General features: G+C 35.5%; 1 protein-coding gene across 2 annotated transcripts in view; it reads left to right on the top strand.

Moving 5' to 3' along the window:
• The window catches only part of SLC43A1 (solute carrier family 43 member 1), a 658,072-nt gene that overhangs the window by 291,565 nt on the left and 349,207 nt on the right, over positions 1-17,300 (top strand). For both annotated transcript variants that reach the window (XM_044084117.1, XM_044084118.1), the window contains one exon: positions 1,473-1,549. In XM_044084117.1, coding sequence (XP_043940052.1) covers positions 1,473-1,549 — 77 coding nt within the window. The remainder of the gene's footprint in view (positions 1-1,472; positions 1,550-17,300) is intronic.

Here is a 17,300-nt window from a genome sequence, read left to right on the forward strand (position 1 = left end):
GGAGGAAGTGGGGACCATGTTGTCCTAAAGTCGATATTATAAGAACTTTTCTGTCCTTCATATGTTGGCTGGGCTGGAATCTTTTCTATCATTCCGAAGTAAAGTAAGTTCTGTAAAGTAAGTGGTAGAAAGGCAAGATACATTTTTTTTTTTTTTTTTTATAAAATGCAAGTTAATGTAATTCTCACGTATTACAATAAGAAAGCATTATCAAAAAGAAGTGAAATACATTAAAAACTAAAAGTGGTACAGATACTAAATAGACATTCACCAACAGAGTTTGCTCTTGCAGTTTTACACTAATGTTATATCAGTGTTAATAAATTAGTCAGTTAATTTGTGGTTGTTAAAATGTGCACGCTTGTACACATTAGTTAATCGGGTAAGCCCAATTGACACATGTCCTTTTCAGGAGTGATTTCTGGTTGAGTGAATTCATCACAGCACCACACTAGGCAGAAGGAGGTAGAAAGAATCAAACCCCATACTCTCCAGTAAAGAGAGTAGCTTGTTAACAGCCCAGAGCCTTAATCCTCTGCATCAACTGCCTGCCTTGGGTAGGATGTGCTAACCTGTTGTATTTTTATAGCATTTTGACCTAAACTCTATTGCACCAGTAAAACCTGCTTATTATCAGAAACTGTGATGAACAAGTTCTTATTATTTGATATGTAATGAATTTCTGCACCCCACTTATGCAAAATATATTTAGGCTTGTTAGTTGAAATGCCAAAAATGTGATTGTGCATGATTTTGTAAATAGTCAGTGTCTAGCCATCTAAACCTAACACAAGAATCCTTTTAGGCTCCATATGGGTAGGTTTCATCCTCATCCACATCCCTCCATTATGAGGCTGCACCCAGTACCCCGGTTCCCCAGGGTGATGGCAAAATAAGAATGTACATGAATGTAAAGAATCTTTCCATAGAGAATCAAATGCTATTTTATCACCCATCCTTTTGAGATATGAATAACTGAATGATTCCCCATATAATTATGTTGTCCTAATAGATCTGGTCAAAAGTAGAAAAAATGTATCTATAGTTTTGTGAATCATTTAACTGTGTATGCATTTATTTTTTTTATATTTGCTTATATGCCTCTATGTATGTCATATGTAAGGATTTGGGTGGTGATCTGCATATATGCATTATAAATAGTGTAAGGTATGTGTAAATGTGTAATACAATGTATCTGTATTTCTATATTACAAAGACTGCTCATATTTGTTATGATAGTATAAGACTTCAGATGCATTACTTTTGCAGGGAAATCCACACCTCCTTTAGAGTGTGCCAAGCTTTTTACAGTTGAATAACAGTTGTAATTCATGGGGTGTATGATATCAAAACAAGCTAAGGTTCCAGAACTAGAAAAGAGGAAGCAAAGTGCGTATATATTTGTGTGTGCATTTGTAAACAAAGACTTTGTTCAGAAACCTGCTGTGACTATTTCCCTGTTTTCCCCTTAGTTCTTTCAGTATTGATCTTCCTGGCACTCTCACTGAATGGTTTTGGCGGGATTTGTCTGACCTTTACATCTCTCACGGTAAGTCACATTCTTTAGCATTCTCTTCTGATAAATGTAAGAGTACTGAGGGAAGAGATGTTGTTTATGTTTGGCTGATGATAAAACAGTTCCCTTATCTCTTATCAAAAGAGACTAATTGAACTAAATATGTCTAAAACACTCCAGAGGAAAGGAGGGAGGGGAATGTAACAGAAGTTTCCAGGTATGTGAAGACATTAACAAATTTCACATGAATGCCATTGTTATATTAAGCAATAAATAAACATTTGAAAGAAGAACAGGACATATTCCCAGTTATAAGAAAGTAATTTTTAAAAAAGGTTTGATAGACAAGTTTTCTTTAGGAAGTTGTTGAGGTCAATACTGAGAAGCATGTTAAGATATCACTTACTCAGCTAATGAATTCATACTGTAGTTAGGGCATGCTCAAAAACACAAAATAAAGAGTTGGCCAGGATGGAATAATGATCAATACTTAGGTACTGAATAGCATAATGCAGAGTTGCAGGCTTCAGCTATTCAAATCTGTGCTCAAGTGCAACACGGTGTCAAAAGTGGGCACATTTCCTGTAAATTGCAATGTCAGTAGAAGCTGCTAATTTCTAAAAAGGAGAAAAAAAGTAATGTTTGTACATATAAAGGGGACATGTTAATTAACTTAGGAAAGTCAACATTAGGAAAGGATTGTGATGCAGTGAATAATGTGAGTATTGGAGTGATACATGTACAATTTAATGGGCATTATTTTTCCAGGGGGGGGGGTAGAATAAAATTAGAGAGTCACAACTGCATGAAAATAAAAAATAAGTGCTTTTTTTACTAAGGTCTGTATTTTTTTCTAACTCTTTCATCTAACATAAAAGTTAAATTACTTACAAAAATCACTATGCAAGGCAACCTAAAAAATAAGGGAGAAAATTCAAATAGTACTTTTGATACTGTATGCAGCAGTAAGACTGATAATTGATGGACAGCGAAAGGCTAAAGTTATAATACATTTTAGATTGAGAATAATGAGTAAAGAAATGATCTACATATAGCAATAAATAGGTCTACACCTAAAGGTAGAACAATAAGTAAATCTAACACTTAAAGAAGTGTTATGTATGAAGTATACAGGTTTTTGCACTTGCATGTATGATGTACAACATATTATGGAGAAAGAAATGTCACAAATCTTTTGAACTGGTGTCTTGAAAATTACTGAGAGAGTGGCACAACAGAATAGGCGTAAAGAAAAAGGCTGTTTATAGAAAGAGGTTTCATTTTTTTAGAAAAAATGCTATAAATGTATTGAGTAAAAGAGATTATAAAATAATTTATTCAAATGCATGAGGAAATATTTAAAAATTAGATATGTCAGGAGGGAAAACAAAACATTCAAGATTGTTAGATATAAAGGCAGCTATGGAATACTTAGAATAACAAAGGAGACTTTGTACAGTAGGCGTTCCTGAGTTCATGAAGCAAAGCACAGCTACATATGGGGAATGCAGGAACTGCAGCAAACTGAATCATTTTACAAAAAATGTGTAAATCGCAAAACACTAATACAACTAAAAAGCAAAAAAAAAAATAATAATTATGATATTGGACAAATTCAAGCAGGCAGAAGCAGCAGTATTTGTTTAGTGCAACTGCAAGTAATTCTGAGCATAAAACAGTCAATGAATGGTGTAGTAAAACACATATAAACCAACAAATAATCAAACCAATGCACGATACAGAGAATATCTAAATGATATTCCATGTAGCATACTTCAGAAGCTTAAAGGGAACTATGGTTTCTACAAAGACATTGATTAATCTGCTTCTGAATTATTAATCTGCTTCTGTTGAGCAAATACTTGTCATGGGACATGGCAGACTGCATCTGAAATGCAAAATCAAGTTCTATCTTTTAATGTTTATTGTGATGAGCATTGAAGCAATGCTAGTTCATAACTGGGGCACGTATAGAAACATAAAGCTAATTAAAATATATATGTATGTGACTACTGAAGATGTGCTAATGGACTCAAAATGTTTTTGATAGCAAGGGGAAGGGAAATATACTAACTATAGAGATTAGAATGTGAGCTCAAAAGTGCACACAGCACTTAAATGCAAGAGATATGCTAAAAGCAGATATTTACAGGAAGAAACAATTGCAAGTCATTCTGAAAATAACAGTAGCAACAGCATAGCTTAATCTAACTGCATAAAAATTCTAGATTGAAGTATACATGTGTTGGATCTAAATCAAACTGTTTACATACAGCATTACCAGTTGGTCACAACTGAGTAATATAAAAGTAAGATGTCAGACAATAAGTAGTAGTTAGGTAAGAAGTTTGTAAATAAAGCCTAGCAAAAAAAAAAAATCAGAGCTGCATACTTAATATACTATATGACAAACCGAGATATTAAAGGCTTCATTCATTATAAATTCTGCAACGTAAGTTTTTTTGTGGACCTATAACATAGTTATCTGATCAACTGGTAGGGGTTGTAAACTACTTTTACAATATGTTGGTATGGGGTAGTATCCACCAGAATCATAACTCTTTATAATACTTATTGTTTAATTCCAAACAAAACAAATGTTTAAAAGAAAAAAGTATAAAATATATTTGTAAAAGATAAAATAGCTTATAAAATGCTATGACCATGTGTTAACAAATATTTAGGGTTGAAACCAGCTCAAAGAAAGTTTGAAGCTTCTGAGAAATTGCTTATGCTGAATAAAAAGGGAAACCAGAAAGACAAATGGGTATAGTTACCTATTTATGCAAAGCTATTCCAAACAAGCAAAACTATGTTTTTCATTAAGGAAATTGTTACACAGTGATTGGCAGTGGCACCAGGAGAAAGACAAGAGGAAAATTTAAACTGATTAAGACTTTAACACAACTATCTGTTGTGAGATATGATTATGTAAAAAACAGTTACAGCATCTTCAGATGTTCAAAAACAGGAGCTGGTGCAGCACTGTCGCAAGATTAAGCTCCCCTACTGAATATTATAATACCAGCAAATGAACTCCGACAAAGATATGTTCAGGTAGGAGAGACAATACTAGGAACTGTGATTTGGACCTTAGAGGCTGACAATAAGCTGCAAATGTGACTTACTGAGCATACCAAGAAAATAAATAAGTGATGCTCCAGTGAGTGTTTAGAGACTTTTGATAAAACTGGAGAAATAACATGTTGACATAAGTACAAAACCAGGAAGAGAACTCCATGTAACAGGTGCACTTTAAAAAACATACCTTTCAGGTACTACCAAAGAAAATTCAGAACAGAAGTTCACATAAACATGTTAGTGTACAGTTCAGTAGTACTGCACAAATTAAAGAAAGCAGACTATACCACAATACCAAATTAAACTTATACAGCAAAAAAAAAAATACAAAAATCTAATAGGGAAGGTGTCAAGTGTCAGTCTAGAGAGCACAGAACCTATTTGTAAAGATTAAAGACAGTAGAAGAGAGATGGAAGTTTGAATCCTGTCACTGCAAACTGCCAATCAATGTAAAAAATAAGAGGCAGTGGACAGAAACTATGGTGCTTGAATCTGTCCCACTGTCCATCACTAAAATTTCAAATCTTTTGTTTTAAAAAAGTCTTAAATCTAATGGCCACCAGAAGTATGGTGTCTTGAGTCACACTACTGGTGCAACACAGATGAGAGGATACAGAAGGCACACAAATATAACTCTCTGAACAATTCACTACATGCAGAGTATCCACAAGAATATGCAGAAAATATACAATGCTCTAAGTTTCTGTGCCTTCCAGTACTCACTTTCCACAGTAACTGAACTTTAAATAAATTCCTACATGCCAGTGCACGCTCGCTCGTGCATACACACACACACACACACACACACACACACACACACACACACACACACATTAATTTCCAGTGAAGGCTGGTAATATTCTCCAACATTACAGCCTTCTCTACTGGCTCACAGTAGTACACTGCAACCACTCCAGATTACAAAGGACTTGCTGTCACTCTTTTTAAATAGCAAAGCAGTCTGGCCAGCATAGGTGGATACCATCCGCTTGTTACCAGTTTCATGCACTCTTAATTAATTAATGTGTAAATAGATGACTAACCACAAGCTTTTTAAAACTGAATGAATAAATAAATAAATAAATAAATAAACTTTACTTAAAAAAGAATGACTAAAGCCATACAATTAACAGTTAAATATAAAGAGAGCTATGGAATTGCAAATGGAAAGAAAGTAAACCTTTTGAATAAAAAAGCACAAGAAAGGAAAACATCTGACTACTGGTATTCTTTTTCCCTGACTATTCTTGATTAGAAGAATTATTGAGCTATAGGCTATAATAGCATAATAGCTAAATTTCAAGGATAGTGGCAGAGGCAACTGCAGAGGAACTTACAAGTCACAGGCTGCAGGGTAGTAATTCATATTTTCTGATCTGACTGTTCGTTTGACTATGAGGATTATACCTTTTTTCTTATACATAACCCGCATGTGCAATCAAGCAGCATTTCACATGTGCATACTAATGTGTTTGTTTACCTCCACTTGGTAATCTATTTTCTTAAATAAATTTCTAATGGCTCTTTTATGGCACTTTAGCTTTGTGTCCCATCTTGTAACTACATGGCAGAATAATTACTTTTCACATTCTGTTTATACTTGTTGTAGTTCCCAGCTGAAGGAAGCAAAAATCTTTACTTATAAGTTCTGCATACCCATCTTTTTTCACATTTCATAGCACAAGGTCACAAGCTCTCAGTTGTTTTCCTATCATTGAAATACACAGATGTTTCAAATTACATATTTATAATTTACCTGCTGCAGGTGTTACAAGGCTTAAGTGTAACTCATGTATCTGTTACATTCTGACTCATAAAACAGTAGTGTATTTATTCTCTATAAAATACAATTGTTTAAGATTTGAAAGCTAATTCATCTTTTTGTTAAGAAAAGAGAATTGCTAAACAGAATTCATAGAAGTCATACATGAATAGAAACATAGGAAAAGAGCATATGATCATTTTTTATCTACTGGCCAAATACAATGCAGACATAAATACAGAAGTCTTCAAAAGTAAAATCTGCAAAAATATATTAATGCATTAGAAAAAGAACATGTACTGCTGTGGAATGCTACAGGGAGTTAGTGGCAGAAACTGAGATATTTTGTATGTAAGTCCAAAAGTTAAGGTTGTCTACTAGCATTGGATTAATATTTGAAGAATGTTAAAGTTATGTTGTTAATGAATGAAACAAATACAGCAGTAGTTCTAATGCACTTGAACTATGACACCTTCCACTCTATATCCCCATAGAATGGAAGAATGAACTTAAATATTGTACATAAGGTGACATCAGTATCTTATAAAGCAACATGACACTGCTTTATTCCCAGGTTATAATTTAATGATTTATGTGTCGTAGTATATGAAGTGTGGGCATTACACTCTGAAATTGACAAAAAGGTAAGGATATCAGAAATGTTATATAACTATCAGAGTTGTTACGGTCTACTCTAGAAGAGTATCAAAAACCTCTGACAGCTTTGAAAGCTGTCGTACACATCACATTGTCAGACACACAAACAAACTTGTAACAGAGTGAAGTAGCTAACAGATTTTAAAGCTGTTGTTTGATTAAAGATATACTATTTCTGGCTATTCTCTGTGTGGGAGTGCCAAATATCTTTATGGTTTCAAACAGTAAAACACTTTCCACTCTTAGAGGTTTTTTTTTCTTTTTTTTTCTTTCTTACTGTAACTGGTAGTAGCTAAAGCTCCTTCAACTACAAAGAATTATAGTCAAGTTTCTCTGATCACAACCAGCTAGTTTTCCCAAAGTAAATGTTGGGATTCACCTCAAAAGCAAAGTGAAGTGACACTCCCAAAGTAAACTTCTTGGCATCCATTTCTCCATCATGTAACACACTAGTTATAGTCTTCCATATTTGCTATTTGACTGTTTTTTTATATTATAAATCCTGTAAACAGCTTACTGGTCCATTGTTTTTATAATATTTATGTAAGCTACTTTTTCTTTATTAAAGAATAACACTGAATTACTCATAGCTTCATAGCTTCATAGGTATTTACTAAGCTATTGATCCGTGAGGATCTTTAGAAGCCTAGCCATATATTTCTATGATTTTAGCCCTTATATTTTAAATTATTATTATTATTTATTATTATTTTACATTATTATTTTACATTTTACATTTATTAACCGGGTTAGTCCTGCTGAGCATTAGCTAATTTTCAGTGGAAAACCGAGGAGAAAAGCTCTGCAATCAGTATTAACATTTTACAATAAGAGTAACCCAGAAGTGAAAGAACATTTTGTTGCCCCTATTCATATTTTATGTTCCCTGACTGAATGTAATGACTATTTTCTGATGAAATGCACTCTAGTTTTATATGATGCAAAAAAAAACCTGAAAGGCACATTCATATTATAAGGTATGGTACCAACCCACCAGTGGATGAAGACAGAATTCTTGAGCACCATTTGCCCAAAGTTCAACTTGTCGAGGATCGGAGCTCCTTCATTGGTAATTATTGTCAATGAGTTGTGAAGGCAGTAATGCCCTTTTCAGGGGTAATTTCCCACTTCTTCTATAATGAGTAGTTCAGTGTTAGACTTTAATAGAAAAGGTGGCTTACAAACAGTATTATACAAACAATACACTGACAAGCTGTTTACAGTATTTATAGTATTAACACATTTGAGGATGCAGGGGGATTTCCCTCTCTACAAAAAAAAAACACTTAAAATGTGTTTCTGGCTGTTTTTAAAGGGTGTGGAGTTTGGGAATTCTCATCCTTGATAGTTTGAACTTCGACCACTCATAGTGGAAGCTTGGGTCATTCCCTGCAATAGGCCCCTTGGATCAAAGCAATTTACCTGATAAACAAAAGACAATAAAGTTATTGTATTGCATTAATTTTAAGATATTCAATGTGGTGTGTGTGTGTGTGTGTGTGTGTGTGTGTGTGTGTGTGTGTGTGTGTGTGTGTGTGTGTGTGTGTATGTGTATACATACATACATACATACATACACTCACACACACACATATATATATATATATATATATATATATATATATATATATATATATATATTTATGGGCCTGCTTTACTTACCCGACTTCCCACATAACCGACATGCAAAACACCAAGGCGACAACACCGACATTTCACAACACCGAAACCACACATACCCAACACACACAATACCGACATTTCAAAACCCTGAGACACCTCTGTAAAACATACACACAAACAACATACAAAAGAAAAAACACAACACTCGACATAAAACTACCTAGTTCCCCTCACTCACACCCTGCCCATCATCTACACTAAACTAAACCCTTACCACTAAAACAAAACATACACTACAAAAAAAAAAAATCTAAAACACTTACCTTCACATTTCCCATTCTTGCAGGGGGGGCTATGCCCCTGCACCCCCCCATACCCTCCATAGCTTAAATATACCAACTCCGCGATCGTACTACAATGTCCACAAGAGCGGATTTCCTGGTCCTTTCAAGTTGGACTATCGACGATTCAGAAGTCAGCATTCTGACGTGTCGGTCATCTGACATGTTGAGCTTTTCGGCTTGGTGATAAGTGTGTCAGTCTGCTGAAATTTCGATAATCTCAAGTAGACCCATATATATATATATATATATATATATATATATATATATATATATATATATGGGATCCAGACTAGCATATGTCCAAATCACAAAACATCAAATACACATACATGAAAGCGCTTAACATCGGCAAGCGCTTCCGTGTATGTGTGCCTGTTTCATAGATTGGTCTACAGTGCGAGTAAGGGAAAATTCCCTTTTCCCCACTGTAGTGCAATCTCGGAGTGAGAATAATAAAGTAGGGGGGTGTTTTTTTTTTTTGAACTACACATACACGGAAGCGCTTTTCGATGTTAAGCGCTTTCGTGTGTGTATGTTCGATGTTTTGTGATTCAGACATATGCTAGCCGAGCATGTGTCCTAGACCCATATATATATATATATATATATATATATATATATATATATATATATATATATATATATATATAGAGCTAGTGTTACAATACGAAATAACTTTTATGTGAGACAGTTCAGCAGAGAATAACAATCTCCTTTAGTGCATAGAAAGACACATACATGGGAGACTAATCAAGATCCTGTTTCCACGAGTTACAAGAATCATAGTACTTTATACTTTTTTCATTAAAAGCAGCATTAATGCAGCAATCATAATACTGCCACTGACCAATTAGAAATGAACACTACAGCATTCATTTTGCTAAGATCTCCTGACTGCTTGTTTATGACATTCCATGTTGGACACAAATTTCAAATTCCATGATAGAACTTTTCAATTAAGAATAAATCTTATATTGTTCTAATACTTTCCTAACTCTGTTAGCACTTGCTAATATTAGACATGAAAGAAATGAACAGATACATACTGAAGGACACTCTTTCATTCTGCTATGAAAGCATATTAGAAATATACACACGCTAACATTTTTCCCTTCTCTGTACTTCTCACCCTTCACATTCCCCCATCTAATGCTGTAAAGCAGAACCCAAATCATTTCACATGCTGTTTCTTTCTATTCCTGACATGCAAAATCTTTACACAGTTGTTTCAAAATGTAATCTTACTTGCAATGAAAACATGCCTACATCTTGAATGAACACAGAATACAGTCTGAATACTATAAATAATCATCAGTAATACATACAGTACTATATATAATTTCTCATTCACCTGATCCTTTATATAGATTGTCATATATCCTACTTTGCAGCAGTTTATTCCATCTTTCACTGTAGCATGATTTTTATTAATAGTGGTCATTGAAACACTTTCAGTTTTATTCATATGTGAATCAATACTTGCTTCTGGATTCTAAGAATTTTGACCTCTTCTGTATTCTAACAATTTTAAAATACATGCTTTAAGCACAAGAGCAGAATAACATAATTATTATACTGACTATAAGGATGAAAAACTGTAAAATCCCTCCTTCCCATCCAGAGAAATGCCCCTCACACTAGATATGTTATGGCCCATGTGATTACATGCGTAATAATGTTCAATGTTCCTGTCATTTACTTATAACTTTTACACTGCGCACGGACTTCACATAATGATTGTCTCCTTCAGTAAGATTTTCCTTGACACTCTTGATTCTATTGCCTCTTCTAGAAAAATCAGAATTACATTCAGCTATGCCTCCTGACTTACAAAACAAACCCGACTGATCATGCACAAGAGATAGCACCTGGAAATTCTGGGTTAAAAATAAATCCCCTCCCTTACTTCAGACATACAAAGAGCTCAGAAACCAGACCAAAAAGCTAGTTATCAAAGATAAGAGAGCTTATTTTTCCTCTAACTAACCAATGCAACCCACACAAAAAAAATCAGAAAAATTCTGGACCTCCATCAACAACCTGCACCACCCAGGTAAACCCACTACTCCCAGCCCCTTTCCACACAACACTGCCACTGAAACTGCCACTCTCCTCAACAACTATTTCATAGAAACTATCCAAAAGCTCATACAAAATAGTATATCTCACTCAACCTCTCTATCACCTCTTAACAAAACTCTTCCCAAAACATTTTCTTTCCAACCAGTCCAAATGACCACTATTAAAGCTCTTCTAAATAATCTTAAGCCTTTCTTCCCCTCTGCCAACCAGCTACCCTCCCACTTCCTAAAAATAGCTGCACAATCCATCACCTACTTTGTCACAATACATATTAATCATTCCATCTCCGAGGCCTTTGTCCCAGGTCTGGAAATCCTTTTATACAATCTCTCTTCACAAAGGTGGCAACTCTACTGATCCCTCTAACTTTAGACCCATTGCTATCCTGTCCCCCTTTGTAAAATTTTAGAAAAGTGCATCCATGCTCAGTTAATCAAATACCTTCTTGACAACAATCTCCTTACTCCTACCCAACATGGCTTTAGACCCCACCATAGCACAGCCACTGCATTACTCTCCTTGACTCAAACAATAGCTAAAGCCCGGGACAATAACTTGGCTCATCTCCTGTCTATTCCTTGATCATTCAAAGCCCTTTAATACTGTCTCTCACTCTAAACTCCTTACTAAACTTTCTGATCTACATCGCTCTTCCTCCTCCAGCAACTGGTTCTCTAGCTACCTCTCCTGCAGGCAGCAATCTATCCACTGGCAAACTGTCCTCTCTCCATTCCTCTCTGTAAATATTGGAGTTCCCCAACGATCGATTCTAGGCCCCTTTCTGTTCAACAAATTCACTAACAAACTTCACTCTGCTACTAACCTCTCTACACTTCTACAATATGCCGATGACTCCAGCCTTATTACCTCTGCCCACAACATACCTGAACTCATAGCTCTCACTCAACAAGCCTTCACCTCTGTCGAAAACCTGGCTCGCTGATAACAAATTAATACTAAATCCAAAAAAAAACTAAATTCCTTCTCTTCTTCCCTAAAACACTCCCCCATGCACAAACCCTCTTTCTCTATCACCTCTCTTAATAACACCATCATCAAACCCCAACCCCATACCAAACTACTTGGAGTAATTATTGACGATGAACTAACATTCGATACTCATCTCCAACAATATATAAAAAAGACTCACCAGAAACACAGACTTCTCTATCACAACCAGAAATTTCTGTCACCTTCTTCCAAACCTTCCCTCGCTCAGTCCCTTCTGTTTGCTGCCCCTGTGCTTACTAATGTTCAAACTTCACTTATCACTAAACTAGAGCAAACATCACAAAATAACCAAGTTTGCCTCTAATCTCCCCTAAAAATCCCACCACTGTCTCACCTTTACATCACTCCAATGGCCAGAATTCTCTAAACAACTATGTGTACCCCAACTTCACATTACACACATTACACACTCTATCCTGAATGACCCTTCTTCCTGTCCTTCCATCTCCAACCTAGTTTCCTACTTCAACCCCCATCATAACCTTCGTACTTCCAGAAAACACCTCCTTGACATATATAAATCCAATAAAAATATAGGAAAGCCCCTCTACAAATACTCTGTTGCACATGCTTGGAACTCACTCTCTGAAAACATAAGAATCATTCATCAAAAACACATGTTTAAAAAAGAACTTAATTTTTTTCTTCAGAGTACATGGTCCTGCCCTTGTCTAACCCCCACTTGATCCTCTTCCCAACTTTAACTCCTTTTCTCTATTCTACTCTGTACTTCCTTGAACTTGCCTCATATACCTTTATACCTCCCTCTCCCCTCACTTCCATAGCATATATATTCACATATCTTTATTAAAAAAATTCTTTATTTAAACAAACATGTATTGATTGAATGGTTTATCTATTTGTATGTACTTCATGTGTGATATTCTCTAGACCTGTCAATTGCTGTATTCTCTAACTGTTGATTTTCTTGTTATGTTTCATGGTGGTTTTAATTTTTTACTCTCATTTTTATTTTTGATTTGATTTTTATTGTACAAATATGTAATGCTGCTGGAGCTTTTCTCCTCGGGTCTCCACTGAAAATGGGCCCCTGGCTCAGTTGGACTAACCCAGTTAACAAATGTCAATAAATAAATAAGTAAAAATAAAATAAATAAATAAACATATGAGCAATACTGCTGCAGGCTAAAGCATTTAAGTTTCACCAGAGGAAGCTGCAAAAGATCAGAGACTTGTGCAGATGAAAGTACACTACCAAATGCTTCAAAAACAAAACACAAAAAGCAATGGAAAACTCCTGCTTTCTGAAAAAATAATTTGTGTTTAGAATGTGCATGATGACTCAAATACTGTTTCACAATAGTAGCCATATGAGGTTGCTTTTCTGTTACATGTAGCTTGTGAACATTTTGGGTTTAATTTAGTCTCTTAATGTGGTTTTATTTTCTTTCTTTCTTCTGTTGAACAATAAGTGAACCAGATGTTTCAAAAGAGAAAGTAAGTGGAAAGGACTAGCCCAGCTACAACTACTGACCTGTACACAATAACACACACAGCTCTCACTACATGAATGTAATCTGACTTAAAATGGAAACACAAGCTTTGTTATTGTGATTATATTTGTAGTTGCAGTAGGGTGAAAAACTGTCAGGATGGGGAAGAGCTGGAGGATGGTTTGTTTATGCTACTATTTCCCTAGCTGTTCATTGGCATCTTGGAAGAGATTATCACTTTTTACAGGGTTTTTGTCACATTGCAATTTGTCACATTTCATCTGAGAGATCTCGAGCACCAGCATCTACTCTCAGAACTCATTTTAAGCATGGCTGATCACTGTTCACAATGGAAATCAATATAGTAAGTAGCAGTGTAGTGTCTATAATGCTGTAATCAAGGGTCATTTCCTATATTTTATCCACAGCGCCTGTTGTCATTCCATGTATAGAACTGTGGATCGGCACTGGAATGGCCTCACCTGCTAGAATAATTTTATACAGTCCTGTGAGAGACAGACCTTCGGTGTAACACCACCCACTTTTCATGTTGTGTTAGGAAGCAGCTGCATATGCAGTTAGATGCCAGAAGCATGGGAGACAGATTCATATTCAGCACAAATTTGTCAGTGAGTGGCCACTCCTGAGCCAGGTTGCTGGAGATAACACTGAATATCCATCTGCCTTGTCAGAATGTCAAAAGCTGCCCCTGTATTTTACTAAAAACCGAAAATAAAACTGCATTACATCACTTAAAAGATATGGAAAGGAGATAAGCATCTGGACACCTAAATAGTCAAATAGAAGGACTTAACCATCCTGTCTACCTAGTTCTAGTAAAAAGCCATATCAGAATAGTGATACATAAATACAAAAACACACAAAAAATAAATATATATATATATATATATATATATATATATATATATATATATATATGGGTCCCCTTTAGAATTTCAAAGCTTAAAACTTCGAAATTCATATGATCGAAGACCATGTGATCGAAGTTTTAAAACGTTTAAATCCTGAACAGAGATTGGCATACAGAGAGGAATGGGTGATTTCCCTTTTCCTTGCTGTAGTACGATCTCGGAGTTGGTATATTTATGTAGTGGGGGGATGTTATTTTGTGTTGACTGCTTTGTTGGAGGGGTTTCAAAATTTCGAGATTCCAAGATCTCGAGGTTCCGAGTTCGATATTCTGAACCTCAGGATTTTGGTATTTCAAAATTCTGAAGTGAACATATATAGATATATATATATATATATATATATATATATATATATATATATATATATATATGTTTGTTTGTGTCTTTCTGGTTTTCCCGGTTAGGGGTCACCACAGCGGAACTCTGGTCCGCTAATGATTGGCAGTAGAGTTTTACGTGCTGGCTTGCCGGGCCTAACGCACAACCTTCAACGAAGGAATGCTCGTTCACGCATGTCGCCACACAGAAGATGCGCTAACTGAGAATCGAATGGGCAACGTCTAACTGTAAGGCGACAATGCTACCGCAGCACCACCACTGCAGTATATATATATATATATATATATATATATATATATATATATATATGTATACACACACACAGACACACACACACTGCTCTAGTGATATTAATATAAACTGCTTAAGGTTGACATGACAATAGTTGACAAAAAAAAGGTTTAAAACAGATAATATTGACAGAACCAATATTACATCAGTGAAGGTTATCTGCCCTTTCCCCACTGCAGTGCAACCTTGGAGTTGGTATATTTAATTAACAGGAGGTGTGCTTGGCCCCCCTGCAAAAGCATTTTTCTGATGTGTTTAGTTTCTGCCAACCCTTTTGGTTAAGACCTCTTTTGTTGAACATTTTCATGTCAACCTTAAACAGTTTAAATTAATGTCACTAGATTCATAAACAAGCTTGCTACTGTCTACTAAAGTAGATTGACAGACCCAAGTGTCGATGTAGCTAATGACAACAAAATGTCAACAATGCAAATGTTGACACGCAACTATCTATGCTTAGTGCATGGAAAAGTAAAACAAAAAAGAAGAAAAAATATAATTTGTTTGCAGAGGCTTAGGTCTTCTTCCCCCACATCCCCTGCTAAATTATTATTCTAACTCTGAACTAGCATAATACCAGAGAAAGGACAGATTCCCCCTCTCTCGTGATTGTTCGGTCTCACATACATGTTGACCATTTGTTCATCAGCTAAATCATGTCAAGAAAACAGATATCAGCTTTAAACAAATTCAATTAAATCTGGTTCTCATGTACACAGACATATACACACACAAACACACACACACACACACACACACACACACACACACACACACACACATATATATTTATATAAATATCTATAGATAGATACAGATATAAATATAAATATACGCATGCACATACCCACACACACACATTTACCTTAGTGCTGCAGTCGGGCACTGTAGTATGGCTGGTGAGGAAAGTTGCAAGGTGACAACTATTCCATTTTGGGATAAAGACTGGGATGTCACTGCAGTAGCTGGAGGAAAGTAAATCAAATGCACCTCAGTAATTCCTCTGTAGTAGAGAGCCAGAAGTGTGTCTGTCACTGCTTGATGTCATCAAGTGGGAGAGGCACTTCAGAATGGTAGGTGCAGATTATGAGGGCACATGATATAATTATTTCAATTATCTGTGTCATTGTAGACATGCCATCCTCTAGGAACTGGGGGGGGGGGGGTAACTGGAGGAAATACTTCCCAGTCTTGTAGTCCGAGGCTCATGGTGTTGGTGATCATGATAATGAAAGATCGGCATCCTTGGCTGCAGAACATAACCTGGTGGTCAGGTACCAGAATGAGATAAGAACTACAGAAGCTATGCTAACATGTGGCTGTTGTTAGTAAGAAAAGGGAAGTCAGGCATTCAAGAGGGGAAAAATAGTGTAGGATGTGAAAGATTTAAAAAACATGTCATTAGTTCCCATGCCTGTCTTGCATTATGACATTGTTTGTAATGAAGGTTAAGACCGTGTACTTGCTATCAGAGTACCATGATATCCATGACCTTCGTGGACTATTTAACAATTCAAATATTTAAATGTTTTCAAGTCTGCAAGGCAGAAGTGAAAGGTAAATAAAGTTTTCACATGTGGTAATCTACTTCCTTTTTCAGTTTCATTTATTTATCACATAGTGCATACTTTTGAACACCTAGGTTTAAAAGTGGAAAAGTACTGTGCGTTTAATACGCAGTTATGATCAGAATAACTAGAATCACTGTTGATTTTTCAAAACAATATTTAGAAAATGTATTAATTTCATAGTAGACAACTGCTACCTTGTATTGCTCCTTTATTTTATTTATTTACTTACTTATTTACTTATACTTTGTTGACTAGGTTAGTCCCACTAGACCAGTGATCCTTTCTTAGAAAAGACCTGAGATGGTATTCCTAACGATTAGATGGAATTTGGTCAGTCCCTATTTATTTATTTATTTTTTGATAAGTGCTATGGGATATTTTACATACATCTGAGGTACCAATAACAAACTCAGATGAGGCCTGTGTTTAACAGGTCATCTGAAGGATGCGCACTCAGGCGTGCAGCACTGACCTTATGCTGCATTACAATGTCAACACTGGAAAATTAATCCAATAACCTGGTGTGGAAATAGAACCCACTGCTTTCTGATCTTGCAACACCAAAGTTTTGCCATAAGTATTCTGTCTTACAGGTCCATCAAAGTGTTCATGCTTGCTACTGGTTAGCTTTATCCT

This window comes from Protopterus annectens, chromosome 9.part0 (genome assembly GCF_019279795.1).
Source record: "Protopterus annectens isolate FY-2018-M chromosome 9.part0, PAN1.0, whole genome shotgun sequence".
Classification (NCBI taxonomy): domain Eukaryota; kingdom Metazoa; phylum Chordata; order Ceratodontiformes; family Protopteridae; genus Protopterus; species Protopterus annectens.